At 44.3% G+C, this 16,548-nt stretch overlaps 1 protein-coding gene across 2 annotated transcripts in view; it reads right to left on the bottom strand.

Moving 5' to 3' along the window:
* The window catches only part of FBN1 (fibrillin 1), a 201,976-nt gene that overhangs the window by 84,227 nt on the left and 101,201 nt on the right, over positions 1 to 16,548 (bottom strand). For both annotated transcript variants that reach the window (XM_084775482.1, XM_084775483.1), the window contains exons 9-14: positions 14,512 to 14,637; positions 12,597 to 12,755; positions 7,286 to 7,471; positions 6,543 to 6,683; positions 4,359 to 4,478; positions 1,157 to 1,282 (exon numbers count right to left, since the gene is read on the bottom strand). In XM_084775482.1, coding sequence (XP_084631608.1) covers positions 1,157 to 1,282; positions 4,359 to 4,478; positions 6,543 to 6,683; positions 7,286 to 7,471; positions 12,597 to 12,755; positions 14,512 to 14,637 — 858 coding nt within the window. The remainder of the gene's footprint in view (positions 1 to 1,156; positions 1,283 to 4,358; positions 4,479 to 6,542; positions 6,684 to 7,285; positions 7,472 to 12,596; positions 12,756 to 14,511; positions 14,638 to 16,548) is intronic.

Raw genomic sequence — 16,548 nt, 5'->3', positions numbered from 1 at the left:
TTCTTTAAAAATAAAAATAAAAATAAAGGACTATAGGGAGAAGTGATACAAGGTTGGGTGGGTAGGGAGGATCTGGAAAGGGCGGGGGGGGGGGGAGCAGGAAATGTGATCAAAATACATCGTATGAAATTCTCAAAAAATTATCTGAAGAATAATAAGAAGTAGAAGAAAGCATGTCATTTTAAGCAATTTGAAGTGGATACTGCAAAGCTGGATTTAGTAAGTGCTAGACCTGGCTATGGGATCCAGCTGAGCCCACTAATATTTAGGTCTCTTTGATCTGAGAGACACTTCTTAATTTCATGGGCATGCTGGTCTGTGAGCGATTGAAGCTTTCCCGGGAGGCCCGCGCCTCTTGACATGACCTCTTTTCACTTACAGGCTTTTAGTCAGACTAAAGTAATTTATGATTTTCTTTTATTTAAAAAAAATAGATTTGACCCTAACTGGGAATTTTGGCATTGAGTCTGTGGATTGAATCACCGAGATAATATTCTGCCAAACATGTTCCCAAGAACAATTTTGAAATTCTTTCAACATATTAACAGATTCTTGGGGCCTTTCCTAAAGAAGTTTGAAAACATGATAAGGAGCGTTCTGCACCTTCTGCTAAAGGCCCACGAAGCAGAAACTTAACCATCGCAGTCATATTTACTTTGTAAGGGAAAGCTGGCCACGTGGTGAGTTCAGAGTTCAAATATAAAAGCTTGGCTCTACACACCCCACAGTTTTCTCAAAAACAATTCTACATGCCCAGCCACTGGTTAGGGGGTCTCACTACCAGGCAGGCACTTTATACAAGAAGGATTCTAAGTAACTCGAGAAGGCATGGGCTTAAAACATGGTCTTCTCATGGTTTTGTTTGTTGTTAGGGTATAAACGCTCCACAATATAAAACTCTGATCGCATAAAACTAAGAAGCAATGGGACACTCCACAAAAGCTTTACCACACGTGGTACCTTCAAACACCCACGGCTGCTAGTGTGTGTAAATGTTACTTGACAGGTACAAATGTGACTGTGGTCGCGACAACGTGGAAATTGACGTTTGCCTTTCAGGAAGAAACTTGCGAGACACCTGTGAGAGTTTGATCTTTCACACAGCACGTGGCTCTGATCGGAGGGGAGGGGAGCAGCCTGAGGACAGCACATTTACCTTCACAGTTCTTTCCGTCCCGGGTGACATGGAAGCCAGCGTTGCACACGCAGTGGAAGCTGCCGTCTGTGTTAATGCAGCGCCCGTTGTTGCAGATGCGGCCGTTCTGAAGACACTCGTCGATGTCTGAGGTTAAGATTAGAAGGGATGAAGTTGACTCGGAGGACTTTCAATTGCTTTCTTTCTCCCTCCATTTCTAAACTTATGGCCTTAATCTTGGATTCCAATTACTTGATACACTATTCGTCACCTTACACACCATACCGGATAACAAAGTATACGGGGTCATCAGTGTCAGAAAAATAGGAAACAGAAAAAAAAGATTTAGCGATTGCACTCACTCTTGCTCTCTATTAAGACCACTCGGATCTCAGTTATATGAAGAAAATAGAGCTTTCACCATTTTTCAAGATAATTTATTGAGTGGTATATGTGATTATTTATATTGACCTTTGGCTAATATAATTTCAAATACGATTAAAAGGTAAATATTACAACAAAATCAGAAATAACAGAAATGTTTTGTGTGTGTTTTTTCCCAGAAATTGCTCGATTCTCCCTAATAACTCTCCTTATAGCTACAAGATGTCCACATGGCTCACTGCAGTTCTGGACTAAGTATAGTTTCACTGGGCATGCATATGAGTCTCAGTCTAAACTTTATGACTATTCTACTTATCAAGCAAAGCATTGATCCTGTGGAGGGTGTCCCTTCCCCAATTAATAATAATAATAATAATACATTATTATTATTAAATAATAAAAATTATTGTTATTATTATTAAATAATTATTATTACATAATAAAATTATTGTTGATATTATTATTATACCAATTATAATAGAACTAAGAGATGTTTTAAAATGACATAAGCTAAAAAAATTTAATTCCATGATTTAAAAGCCACCCTTGGTAGACAGCAGGTATCCTGAGTCTGCTGCTTCTGTCCCAGGGACTACAAATGGATGGCCTTCAAAGGGTCACTGCCTTGTCCCAGCAGCATGCAACCATCTCCATGCTCTGTCCCCAGAAGATGCAGAACAAGGCCCAGTTGGATGAGAGCAACCCATCCACGCTGAGCGGAGGCTCTGAGTGTGAGCATCCTGCACACCCTAGTGAGGAATGTGCATTTACGACCTGCCCAGTTATCCCGTCTGCCCAGTGTCTGCACTGTGTCTGTGGTTGACCTCCTACGCGTTCGCTTTCCAAGCTGATCCCACAGTGGTTTCTGTGTGAGCCACTGGACTAGCTGAAGCAGTCTGGGCTTTTCTTCTGTCTGATCTTAGTGCCAAACCCCTCTGATTTCTTCTCTTTTTTCCCTCCTCTACTTTATTCTTAATGTTCACTAAAACCTGTCTTGCTCCACAAAGAAAAATAGTAAAAAAAAAAAAAATCCACATATTCTCAAACCAATTTTAACATTCTATAATTTTTTGAGGTTAAAATAAACAAGAAAAAGAGTCCCTCTTTTCTCCTCACTGCTGTCAGATTGTCATGGGGGATACCGTACACTTGTAGAAATCTACACAGCATGAACGTTTCTTACTGAGACTTGCCTTCCACTCTTCTATTGAAAAATGTCCAATGCACGGCTCACAATCAAATTACTTTAACAGCTAAAGCATTCAGAGGAGTTTAAAATCAGCTAAATGGTCAACCTATTTGGATTTATAATTCAGATTTTAGGCTGCTAATAGAGTATTGTGGGAATACTATGCGTACAGATTTTGTTGTTGTTGTTGTTGTTGTTTTCTGCTCAAAATTGGCATTGCTGGGTGGTGGACCTAAATATGGCGATGGTGCTAAGTCTCTAAATTTGAGCAAATGCAAAGATTCTGAGGGTAGTTCATGGATGAATATCAAACTTGCTCAACTCACAGAAAATGCTTTTGCTAAAAGAGGCAAATAAAATCATCTCATATTAATGAATTCACAGCTTTAAATGGCACAAACCTCCCCACCTGCCTTGTGTTTAATAGTGCTCACTTAGTTCTACTGGATTAATGACGCAACTTATTCTGTGCTGAACATACAGATAAAGCTCTCGGTTCTTGAAGGGAAGGCAGTATATATTACTCATTTCCACCCCAGAAACTTACTATGTAAATGCCATTTAACCAAAGGCATATCGGACAGCTCAATAAGGTATTTGAGAACTATATCTGTGACTTGACAACATGGGCAGGGAAATCTCACAAGGTCCCACAGCCACATGAAGAGCTCCAGGGAATCAATGGCTGCTGAGGGGGGTGGGGGTGTTCAGGGTCCAGCCTCCTGATAGGTGTCCTAATCCAATCAGCCATCCCTGAACACTTACACACCAGCAACACCAAATGCACTCAGCAAGCTGTATTTATGAGCATGCATGTGTGTGTGTGTGTGTGTGTGTGTGTGTGTGTGTGTGTGTGTGTGTGTATGTGTGTGTGTAAACAAAAATTAAAGAAGAGGTGAGGGGTTGAGGGGCATAGGAGGAGTTGGAGGAGGAAGAGTGAGGGGTGGAAATTATCTAAACACAGAACCAATGTGCAAAAGTCTCAAAAAATGTGTTATTTTTTATATTTTAGTAAAAGGAGAAGAAATAAATCAGAAGGGCAACCTTTCAGAGAGGACACATACAGAGCTTCTGAGATGTTGGTGTGCACACAGATGGCTGGGGAAGCCTGCCAAGTGCTGGCTCTGATCAGCAGGCCTGAGGAAGGGCTAGAGAACCATTTCAGGCAACCCTCGTGTGATACTGCTGTTGGCGTCTGACTTCTGCAGAGCAGAGCCTAGCATCCGCCTCTCTATAGAGAACTAAAGACATACCACTTTCACCAGATGCTTCCCCAGTTTCTGTTGCATAGTTACCACATCCCCCACCCTCCCAGAAGGAAGCTGAACAACTAGCAGAAATCACTCGAAAGATGTGAAAATAAGCTATTCCCCTGGGCACATAGATAGTTTTTAAAATAATCTGAATGCTTTCTAGATTGTATAGCAACATCCTCAAAAAAATGATGCTTGGAATAAGGTGTGCACCGCGTGCGCGCGCGCGCACACACACACACACACACACACACACACACACACACACACACATACAGAGCAGCGGTGTAGGGGAAGAGTTAAGGGGATTTAGCCCCTACCATTTTGTTTCCCTGGAGTCCTTCAAAGCAAAGCCTTCATTTGGGACAGATGCCCTCAGTCCCCAAGAGCCCCTCACCTCTGCACTCGGTCCTGGTGAGCGTGCTCTGGTAGCCAGCCCGGCAGTGACACGTGTAAGAGCCCTGGTTGTTGATACACTCTCCACCGGTACATGGGTTTTTCTCACACTCATCAACATCTGTAAAACACAGCGTGTCTTAGTGAAAGTTTGCACAATGGCTCACAATTCTAAGGCTTTATAGGTTTCTTCATGCCTAAAAAACACTTTCCTTTAAGAAAAGAGCAAAGCCAGGCAGCAGGCAGTGGCACACATCTTTAATGCCAGCGCTCAGGAGGCAGAGGCAGGTGGATTTCTGTGAGTTTGAGGACAGCCTGGACTACATAGTGAGTTCCAGGTCAGCCAGGGCTGTGTATGGAACCCTTTGTCAACAAAGCAGAACTTGGAAAAAGAAAGAAAGGGAAACTGCATAATGAAAGTATTTTTTCCCCTTTCCCACTTATACCAGGCCTCTTCCCACTGCAAAGCTAGTGGAACAGTCTGCCCGCATTCTTCCCTCTTTTCCCAAGTTCTGCTTGGAACATGTAAGAGCCCTGGTTGTTGATACACTCTCCACCGGTACATGCTCTGAGATAATAAACACATTCTGTTTCTTATGTGAGTCTGGCCTAAGAAAATCAAACGGACAGATGCGAGAAAGCACATGGCTGTTATTCCAGCTCCTAGGGGTCGGAGGCAGGAGAATTACAAGTTTAAGGCCTGCCTAGATGACTTGGTAAAACCCTGTCTCAAAAATAAAAAGAGGAAGTAGAGTAAGGATGTTACTTAGTGGTAGGGCACTGGCCTACCACTTATATAAATTCTGGCTTCAACTCCATGTACTGGGGAAAAAAAATCAAAGGGACTAACATTTACCTTAAAGGTGGGTTCTCTCTCTCTCTCTCTCTCTCTCTCTCTCTCTCTCTCTCTCTCTCTCTCTCTGTGTGTGTGTGTGTGTGTGTGTGTGTGTGTGTGTGTGTGTATATATATATATATTAGTACAAAGAAAGTCTGCCTCATGTCTAAGCATCTCCTGCTGCTGTTCTGTAAAACATGTGAGAAAAAAAAGTGGATAGATGGTTGTTTAAAGGGAGGTCCTCATGTGCCACCGTCCATAGCCTTAATCCCAAGGTGTTCCAGTTGCTTTACATACTCAGGAGCAGGGCCCACTGGTCTACATTGATGCTAAGGAGTAAACTAAGGCTCCACAAAGCCTTATTGCTCTACAAGTTTCTTGGGGGTGCAGAGTCAAGTCTGACCCTGAGCCACACACTCCTCCCTCTCCTGTGTCACTCTGGATAACCCATAGAAGAGGTTATCCTGCCCATATGATCGGGGGGCGCGGGGGGGGGGGGGGAAGGTGGTGAGAAACTAGGAACTGACAACTAAGAAACAAATCTATTTTATGGCGGAAGAGCACACGCTGACCGAGTGCTGTCAGATCCAACAGCCCAGTGGTCCTCGTGTTGGACTACTGAAGAGCCTGCCCTCCGGGATGTATAGATAAAGAAAGGCCACGATGCTCTACTTGTCTCCAGAGTCTGAGAAACTCTAGAAGGGTCAGGAAATTCTCTGTCCCCCAGAGGTTCTGAAGCTACAACCCCACCAACACCTAGCTTTTAAGACCTGTATTGGAAGCCAAAGATAAGAAAGTTCTACAGTTTGGAGCCACTGTTTGAGGTGCTGTGTTACAGCGGCAACAGGAAAACAGCACAGGCCCTGGTGGCTGGCATAGGAATGGCCCCATAGGTGCTTGGCCATTAGGGAGCGGGGCTACTTGACAAGGGGTAGGAGGGGTGGCCTTGCTGGAGTGAGTGTGACCTTGTTAGAGGAAGCGTGTCATCAGGGTGGGCTTTGGGGTTTCAAATGCTCAAGTCAGGCCCAGTCTCTCTCTCTCTCTCTCTCTCTCTCTCTCTCTCTCTCTCTCTCTCTCTCTCTCTCTCTCTCTGCCTGCGGACCAGAATGTAGAACTCTCTACTTGTCTCCAGAAACCATGTCTGCCTGCCTGCCACCATGTCTCCCCGCCATGATGAAAATGGACTAAACCTCTGATATTGTAAGTAAGCCTCAGTGAAAATGTTTTCTTTTATAAGGATGGCCGTGGTCATGGTGCGTCTTCACAGCAACAGAGCACGGACTAAGACACAGACAATTACAACAGAACTACGGTATCTCTCAGTTTCAGCCAAGCGATCAATTGCGTACCTATGCACTCCCCGCGGATATCCAGTTGGAAGCCCTTGTTGCACTCACACCGGTAGCTGCCAGGAGTTGGAATGCAGCGTCCGTTTTGACAGAGATAGCGGACCAGCTGACAGTAGTCGGTGACGTTGAAAGGCAGCACCCCTGGAAGAACAGCATTGAACCCCACTAAAATTATTCATAGCTATGATATCTGCTCTGTCAGTAGTAAACAAAATACCAAGTCCTAAAGCAAGAGCTACCGAGGGTGAGCCAGGCACTGGAGCACAAGGCCATCCAGCATCCACAGAGCACGCTGCATCCGGCAGGGTAGAAGGTGCTGTGGCCCAGAGGCTTCTCTGCCTGCCTCTTGCCCCTCCACGGGCCTCCTTATTCTCCAGCCTCCAGTCTGGGGTAATAACTACGGCAGCAAGGTATTCGCAGTCAACTATTTTGTATATTATATGACCTAAAATATAATTTCATACGTCTTCTGCCATTAATTTTCTCTCTCTGAATCCGATTTCGGTCTTTCCCATACCCCTCCCACATTTGATTGAGACTATCAATCACGAAGGGACATTCATCTCTGGAACATTCAAGGTTTCCATTCTTATTTATAAAACTGGAAAGCTATGGAACCTGGAAAGCTGTGTGCAAATTTTTAATCTAACAGTTGGTGAGAATACTTAAAGACGAAAGCAGCATAAAACAAAACGATGACTTATAAACACAAGAGGAATTAAGTAAGGCTCTTGAATTCTTACTTGGCGGTTCCCGTGATGGAGGCGGATACGGATAATCTGGTGGTGGCCGAGGGACTGGGACCACAGGCCCCGGAGGAAAGCCAGGAGGAACTGGTTGGACTGGAGGAAGGGGGCCAATGGGTGGGGGAAGATAGTCTGGTCTCCCGGGAATTACCAGAGGGACAGAGCACAGCTTGTTGAAATCCTCTGGAAGAAATGAGACAACAGGACACAATCAGTAGAGCCATGGCTGCCTGGAAGCCGGGGAAAACACCCCCTTAAAGAAACCAAAGTGCACTGGCCAATCGGAATAAATGCTTCATTCGTATGCTCAATGTCTACACACTGGCCACACAGAGACAATAATTGAAAGTTTAAACAACAACAATAAAAATGTCTCCAGAGCAGGTATCATGTGCGTCTTCCAAAATCTAGAAGGACATTTACACATTGAAACCCACCAGGATAAATGTTAGGGGTCACTCTTCCCACCCTACCCCCACCCCACGGCGGCAGCTGCCCCAGGCATCTGAAAAGCACATCAGAGGGCTTGTGTCCTATCAGAGAGAAATACAATAACATAGATGATGAGAAACGCTATGATGAGACCCATTACACTGGATGGTAATAATTTTCATACTCACAGACACACAAAATAAGGGCTAGCAAGATGACACAGTGGAACTCTGGGGCCCCATATTTGACCACGTCCCCTGGATGGGGAGACCTGGTGGCACTCAGGGGAAGAATAGCAGGCTACCAAGAAGAGACTTGATACCCTATGAACATATACAGGGGGTGGAGGTCCCCCTCAGTCACAGACATAGGGGAGGGGAGTAAGGGAAAAATGGGAGGGAGGGAGAAATGGGAGGATACAAGGGATGGGATAACAATTGAGATGTAATATGAATGAATTAAATAATAATAATAATAATAATAATAATAATGATAAAGATGACACAATGGGCAAAGCAGGAGTTGAAATTCAAAGTCACCTTTGGCTACATAGTGAGTATAAGGCCAGCCGAGGCTACAGGAGGCACTGTTGTTGTTTGCTTTTTTGTTGTGGTTGTTGTTTTGTAAGGCTTTGACTTTTATTTTATGTGTAAAGGGAAGCCACCGCACTCTCTGGCAGAATGTGATCACATGAGTCTTTTCAGCTCACTCTTGCTGATGCATAAAGGACTAGAGGGGAGAAAGACTTGTGTGGAAAACCAAGGACAAGATGATGATGGATGCACCAGGGAGGTAATGATGAGACTTGACAGTGTGTACAAATGGTCCATGATAGTTTATAAGTAAATAGTAGTGCTTGGTGATGGACAAAATGTTGGAGCCGCAGGAATAAGAACTCGCGAATAACTACTAGTGCTTTGGTTGTTCAGATAGGTAAACGCTCTTTCCCTTTACTGTGGGAGGAAAGCTGTCAGGAGAGGGGGGCTGGTGTGATGGGCAGAAGTCAGACCTTACTGTGAGTTAGGAAGTATCAGACAGCCAAACGGAGATATCACACAACAGTTGTTGAAGACAGTTTGGAGCCCAGAGAAGAGGTCAACATTTTCAGTTATCAGAAGAGAGGTAATATCTGAAGCCATGGGATGGAGGAGTTGTCCTAAGACATGTGGAAGGCAGGAAGTTCAGAGCAGAGAGCCCTGAGGTTTGTCTGTCAAACACAACTAGACAGATGGAGAAGGCAGGTCTCCGCAGTGGGGTTTGTGAATGCTGTACAATGATTCTGTGACCTGGGTGCCCTGGCTTGTCAAGTATTTCCCCATGTTTTCACATTTTAGAGTTGAATACTTTTTTAAAAAAAAATAACAATATCAGGTCTCTATGAAAATAAGTCTTTGCTAGGTTCTCGATATCTTTTCTCTGAGTTTCCAGAACAACAGTATTTAAGACAGCATCTAGCTTCAGGGTACGCTTGTGGTACTCATCTGCCGCTTTCCTCCACAGGCACAGATGATGACCGTCGCCTTCTGCAGGCCAACTGCAGCATTTTTCATCTTTGCTTTTGGCTAGAATGTCGCTAACTTTATTATCTTGTCCACAGAGTGATTCTTATTTAGCTGTTTTCAACATCGTGCTAACCATTATCATAAAGTAGGCTAATGTTTTCTTTACCTGTGACTACTGGGATGCTTTCCTAACTCAGCCTCATGGGACGTCCTGCGAATTGACACCTGACTAACCATACCAGACTCCACATGCTCTGCTGTTTCTAAGTCGTCCGTTTCTGAACATTCTTCAGCCTTACTTCACACCTATAACTCAGACCAAGTTCAAGCTTCCAGAGAATTCCATTACTAGGCTCTATTATTTATATGGAATTTTGACCCACAAATTCTTGGCATCTAACTGTATTTGGAAGGGATTTTTCCTTGTCTGTGTTTTCCTGACTCAGGAGTTTTGTTCACTAAACTACAGTGACTCTTCCTACAGAATTATCACTTAGACACCCACATTAATTGTTCCCCGAGGATGTTTTCACCACATTTCTATGCAGCAATTTAAATCTGGATCATATATAAACCATAACTAAGTCTCACTCTCAGCCTAGCCCTGTGAATTACACATAAGAGGATTTCAGTACATGTTGGATTTAATTGAATCCTGACTATATTAAAGGAAACACTTTGTTTTCAAGTGCTTGTAAGCACTGGGTCAACCTCGTTTTAAAATTCTTTTAGGATTTGTGAAAAAAAAAGTTGGTTGGCTTATTAGTGTTTCTGCTAATTAGGTGAGTATATTACCTTAAGGACATCACCAGATTCACCTTAGCCCTGTAGCACATGTATCTAAACTGGGCCCTAAACTCCTTCTTTCTACAGAGGGATGGTTTTATCTGTGAGCTACTTTACATTAAGGATCAGCAGCCAGGGATACTTTTTCTCAATGGTCTTTACTTTTTCTGCCTCCATTCAACTCGGAGCTTTTGTTTGCTTGCTTGCTTTTGTCTTTAAAGAAAAAGAAATAGAAAAAAGGCAGAGTCCCTCTTACATTGCCACTTTACAGGCCCAGAGCTCAATAGCACTGTCCTGAAAGATCTGAACAAACAAAGCCTGCCTGAAAATGAGCTCGCACAATCAGTCTCCTTTGCTCTATGCCTGTGCCGGGCTCATGTCTTTCAGCTCCCTGCAAAGTCACACACAAGAGCTGGTGTCTTCCTGCTGGGTCCTTCATCCACAGTCTTCCCACCTCTACTCAAGGTCTCAACACAAGGAATCCAAACAATGTTACTGATTCCCAAATTGATGTGTGTGTTTAAGAAGCAATCCTTCTGGTATCCACGTCATGCATCTTGGTGGGAAGTCACGAGCTTCTAAACTTGATCCACCGAATAGCTCTGCAGCAAATTAGGAGGAGGGTTCACTTCTTAGGGTGTAAACAGCAAGTGGCCAAATGTCTGGCCTGTTGAATCGTATGTATGTATGTATGTATGTATGTATGTATGTATGTATGTATAGAGACACAGAAAGACTGTATTACTTCTCTCCCTCACACGTACACTTCTCAGTGGTGAACAGCATCTTACACTGACACCCATGCATGGCTCTATAACCTGTGATGAGACCCACACATCCTATACGCAGCCCACTCAAAACCATTATGTCAGCTCCACGTTCCTCCACTATTGGTTTCACTGCCTCCCCTCAACTTTCCAATTTGACCACGCCATTCAAGAGTCGGATTAAACAGGGCTAAAGGGCAGCCTTTCATTGGGATTTGTGGAGGGAATCATATTTAATGAGCTGTGCGTTCCGCCTGAATGTCTCTTATGAGCAAGCTTACGCTAACTACTGCAGCAAGCATGAGGAGTACAGGATTACAATGATGACGACTAAGACCCTCTCCATGAGATTCATAACTGGCGACAGAGCAGTACGTGGGCACAAGTGGGCACAAGGCAGAACAGTGTGACCCTGAGCACAGCGAAAGTACAAACCAGAGCCATAGGGCCATGAGAGTGAGGCCACTCTCCCAGCTGTGGCTATCTTGGCATGTTCATGCCTCAGGCTGTTTGCCCAGATCCTTAACCCTCTAGAGCAGTGGTTCTCAGCCTTCCCAGCACTGTGACCCTTTCATGCAGCTCCTCATGTCGTGGTGACCCCCAACCATCAAATCATTTTTGTTGCTACTTTATAGCTGTAATTTTACTACTGTTACGAATTGGAATGTAAATATCTGTGCTTTCCGATGGTCTCAGGTGACCACCGTGAAAGGGTCGTGAGACACCTTCCCCCCGACAGAGGGGTAGTGACCTACAGGCTGAGAATTACTTCTCTAGAAAGTATGTTAAACAGCAAGGGTTGTGGGAGAAAGGATGAGGGGTTAAGGCATGAATGGTGCAGATATTTTAGGAAAAAAATAATTCATTTTTTTCTAGAAATGCTGAGACTGTTCAAGGGAAACATAACCATATAATTTAATTAGAAAATGAGCTGTTGAAAACATTAACAACTAAAAGAAGAACTGGGTTCAGATTGTGGGACTCCAGATGCTAATCCAAATCTTAAATATTTTTTGGTGTCATTTGGACCACCAAATAATGCCAACTGTCATACTAATGAAAAGGTCCCGGACATCTTTCTTTCTGTACCTTCTGCAAAGAGAAATTTTAAAGCAATGTCAGGTGAGCTACATTTTGGGAAAGGTATATGGCAGGATCTCCCACTGGAAACTTGGGAGGCTATCACAAACATTAGGATCGCAGAACAATAAGCTTTTAGCGCAAATGAAGCGAATATGACAGACAAATGCGAAAATATGGAGGATTAAAAAACAACAGGACTAGCCAGGCATGGTGGCACATGCCTTTAATCCAAGCACTCTGGGAGACAGAGGCAGGCGGATCGCTGTGAGTTCGAGGCCAGCCTTGTGTACAAAGTGAGTCCAGGTCAGCCAATGCTACACAGAGAAACCCTGTCTCAGGAAAAAAAACCAACCAAACAAACAAAAACAACAGGACTTACAGAAGGAAGAGAAAGTGATGGATGTTAGGGAAAGAGGAGATGTGCATGGTAGGAGAGCAGGGCTTTGTCCTGCTGAGCTGGGAAGAGGCACAGGAGAGCAACCACATCCCTCATTGAGACTACGAGAGAACAAAGATTTCCTGAGGCAGCTACTGTTCCATGGCAGTGAGAGAACTAAGTCACCAGCAGATCTAGACTTTACTTGTGCACCGTCTAGAGAATTCCTCCATCGCTACACTTTTAATGTCTGGAGTCTTATTTATTTACCTGGGTTTCATCTGGACCCACACTGCACACGGTGCCATGGGCTTGGGAGGGTTGTATGGGATATGTTGCAGATGTTATAGATGGGCTCTTACCAGTGGATCTGATGGGACACATCTCGGGAGCGACAGTAACCCCTGGAGACCAGCATCGGCCAAGATCACAACAGCACTGCATTTTGGTTATGGACTGTGGCAGCTGGTTAGAGCAGCGCCCGTTTGTCAGAGCCGTGTAGCAGTAACCAGGGCGAACATCTGAGAGAGAAAAAAAGCACACAAAGTGTTTTAGATCCAGTGTGGGACAATAATCCTGTGCCTTAACACCACCATGCCTCATCCTGAGAAGATTGACAGACTGACCAAGAGCATGTTCGGGAAAGACAGCTTCACGCTTTCTGGCCCTCTATGTAATCAGGAGTGCCCTGTCTCCCACCTTGCCCTGCACTCTGGGGCACTTGGCCAAAATTCCACCCCAAGGAGAGAAGAAATGATTTAAATCAATGTGCCACAGGAACAAAAAGACTAAGAAAATCATTAGTAGTTACAGACAGTTAGTCGTAAAGACGTGCCTCTATATTAAAGACAGCCTCGGCTGTCTTTAGTTTAAATTACTTAATTCGAGCCACTTTAGGCAAACATTTATATAGACTCATTAAAAAACAACATTTCATCTGTGGCATGGGCGTTCATTTTCAGTCTGAAACTGTGCCTCAGACTTGTGAGGCTGTGTTTCGAAGGGATGAATCCGTTTTCAGCCAGATCTAATGCTTATTAATCAGGGTTCCCATTTGTCCTGAGGCTCTGAGTAATTTTTTCAAAGGATTCTTAGCCCTGTAGGGACCCAACAGTTCTAGATGACTTCTTTTCTTCTTGGCAGAAAAGTATCTCCTCAAAGCAGCATGGTGAGGCACAGTCCTATAGATCACTTTTATTGGATTACATCATGTCTGACTGTCATGACAACAGCTCACACACTGTGGTACAGCACTCAGCTACCAAAAAGCGCTCACAGCACAGGAGAAGCCCCTGGGATATTCCTCTGAAGAGAGGAGGTCAGAGCAAAGGGCAAGCATCTATCTTTATCTATACACAGGGCGTAGGCTCTCCAAGGAAAATAGATCTCTGTAGAGTCTTATATACAATCAAGTTGTGAAAAGTAAACAATATCTGAAATATGCTTCTCACTTAACATAAGATATGCAGGACACTTGTGTTTGGGTCCCAGCACCTGTATTAGGAGGCTCACAACTTCTGCTAACTCCACGGAATCCAACATCCTCTTTGCCCTGTGCCCACAAGTGCACAAAGTTGTGCACACTCACACACACCCCCAAAATTAAAAATAAATTTAAAAAAGAACAAACTAAACCTTCATTCAATTTCTGTCTTCATGCAAACAAACACCACAATAGTTTAGAGCAGAACTGCCATTGCCTGCAGAGAGAGAGAGAGAGAGAGAGAGAGAGAGAGAGAGAGAGAGAGAGAGAGAGAGAGAGAATATGTGTGCATGCGTGCGTGCGTGCGTTATATCACCTTACCTGGAATGTGTACATATGTAGGTATTATCATGCTTGTAGTTTATGTGAAACCACTGGACACTGATAATCACTAGTTTCCATGTCCTGATGGAAAGTACCCGAGATGTTTAAGCAAGAATGTTATTTAATCAAATGACTATTTTAGGAAGTTAAGTTTGACAAAGAAGATTGTATAGAAGCCAGACCAGTTAAAGATTACTGCAAAATATCAGATCTTGATTAACATAGATTCTGGAAAATGACTAAAAGTGGTCATGGGGAGACTGCACCTTAACTCACACACTGAGGATGTCTACAACTCCATAAATGAGGACACACAATGCCTCCACTGGCTAACAGGGCCCTCCACTGTTGAACGCATTTCCACAAATGCTCATCTTCCCCTCAACTGGTCCATTAACAAACTTATTCAGAGACATGTTCATGATGGACGATGTATAACAACCATGCCTGCCATCTGTCATTAAACTCACCTATGCACCTGGTGCCATCAGGAGAGGTGTAAAAACCAGGGGGACATTTGCAGAAGTAACTGCTGACTGTGTTTGTACACTCGCCGCCATCACAGACTCCCGGAATGGTGCTGCATTCATCGATATCTGCAATGCAAGGAGGAGTTCCTGTTAGCTGGAGGGTGCAATGTGAAAGTTCATGGCTACAAAAAATGCAAACAGAGCACTTGGGAACTCAAGCCCCCAGAAGCAGCTGTGTGCACTGAAAAAGGACTGCCCGGAGAAGAGCTTATTCAGACAGACGTTCCCTAGGGATTTACCAAATTCAAGAGATGGAGCAAAACAAATTCATCCTCTTTAGAACCTAAGGTAACAGGCTCGCAGCATGCTGCTTTTCCAAATACATTTGTTTTTAAAACATGCTCTCTCTCTCTGAATATTTTGTACTATATTGAACTCCTCTTCTAATTATTCTATATTCTTGTCTTCTGTATTTGTTTTCAATCAAATTCCCCACAAGACAGACACTGAAATCCTTCAGAGAAGACCCCATGGCCTGGACATTGATCAGACCTGTGGTGACCAGAAGTACCAGCTTGGTTTCACAGTAGCACATCCAAATGAGCGTGATGGAGGCCCTGTGTTGTAAGGATGTGATTTGGTAAGTGAACCCCAGAAGACATTTGGTGCTCTGGTCAGCTCTCTCTTCGGGGAAGGACTGAGTGCTCCCCCTGAGTGCTCCCACTGTTGGAGGTGCGGTCAACAGGCTGCCTTTGTCTTTTGGTTCTGTCAGGGATCATTGAGCTGCCTTGCCTGAGGTAGCCTGCCTGGGTACCCGACATCTAATAGGAAATCATGGAGGATGGGCAAAAGTCTGGTCATCTCAACCAAGTGAGGGGCATCTGCAAAGTCTACTTGACTCCACACCACTCATGTCACTTGATGTCACACTGTCCTCTGTGGCCAGCTGATTCTGCCTCTGGGATGTACCACAGCTCACCCAATCTGTCTTTACATTCCAGCCACTTCTCCCTCTCTTTCCCACACACTGATCCTAAGGAAATGCCTTAACAAAAATCTTGAATGCTACAGAGGCCAGAGAAGATCAGTCACTAGGGCCTGAGGCCACTGGTCTCCTCCAAGGAAACAATAAATGTCCCTTTGAGACAAATCTAACTATTTCCTCATAAGGACTTTTCCAAAAGCCCAAACCTCTTACTCACAAGTATCAGTAGTGGCAAGAAAAGGGAGGAGACCAAATGGCGTGTCTTGCACTATCTAGGACAAGCGAGAGAGGCAACCTAACTGCGCCTCTTGGAGGAACCAGTGCAGCCAGCTGGTACTGCTGACAGTCAGGAAGGCTTAGCACCACTGAATGAGAGCACTTCCTCTCCCGTCCATGCGCTCCTCTTCATTTAAAAACCAAAACAAGGTTCCAAGCGGACCCCACTCATGTAAATTCTCTTACATGCAAGTATATCCTCATCCAAGTTGACCAGTAGAGTCACAAAGTCATCAACGACACCATCGCCATGATGTTTAGCCTCTCGGAAAGCAAAAGAAACCATTTTTTCTATGCCAGTCTGGAGGCTGAAGGAAGGTGTCACTGAGCACAGAGTCAAAGCTACAGTGCACAGCAATGTCACTGTAAAGGTGACGCTATTCAGGGGAGAAGCAGCGCACACACAGTGTAGGCTTTTCTAGACCCAGCGCCACACCCTAACACTCTCCTTACAACATCTCTGCTTTTGGTATCCTTCTGTCTTTTGATTGCCCTCTTATTCTGAACACACACACACACACACACACACACACACACACACACACACACACAATCAGTGTATCAGTAAGCCTGCAAAACACAAAACCTAATTTGAGGACAGAGGAAGACATAACGGCAAGGCAAGGCCTTTGTGGTGATGAGTAAGAATGACCCCAACGGGCTCATGCCTTTGAACGCTTGGGGCCCAGCTGGTGGAACTGTTTGGGAAGGATTAGGAGGTGTGGCCTTATTGGAAGATGTGTGTCCCTGAGGGTGGCCTTTGAAGTTTTAAAGGC

This window comes from Acomys minous (assembly GCF_964271855.1).
Source record: "Acomys minous genome assembly, chromosome: 3".
In the NCBI taxonomy this organism is placed as follows: Eukaryota; Metazoa; Chordata; class Mammalia; order Rodentia; family Muridae; genus Acomys; species Acomys minous.
This window is presented reverse-complemented; position numbering and strand designations above follow the sequence as displayed.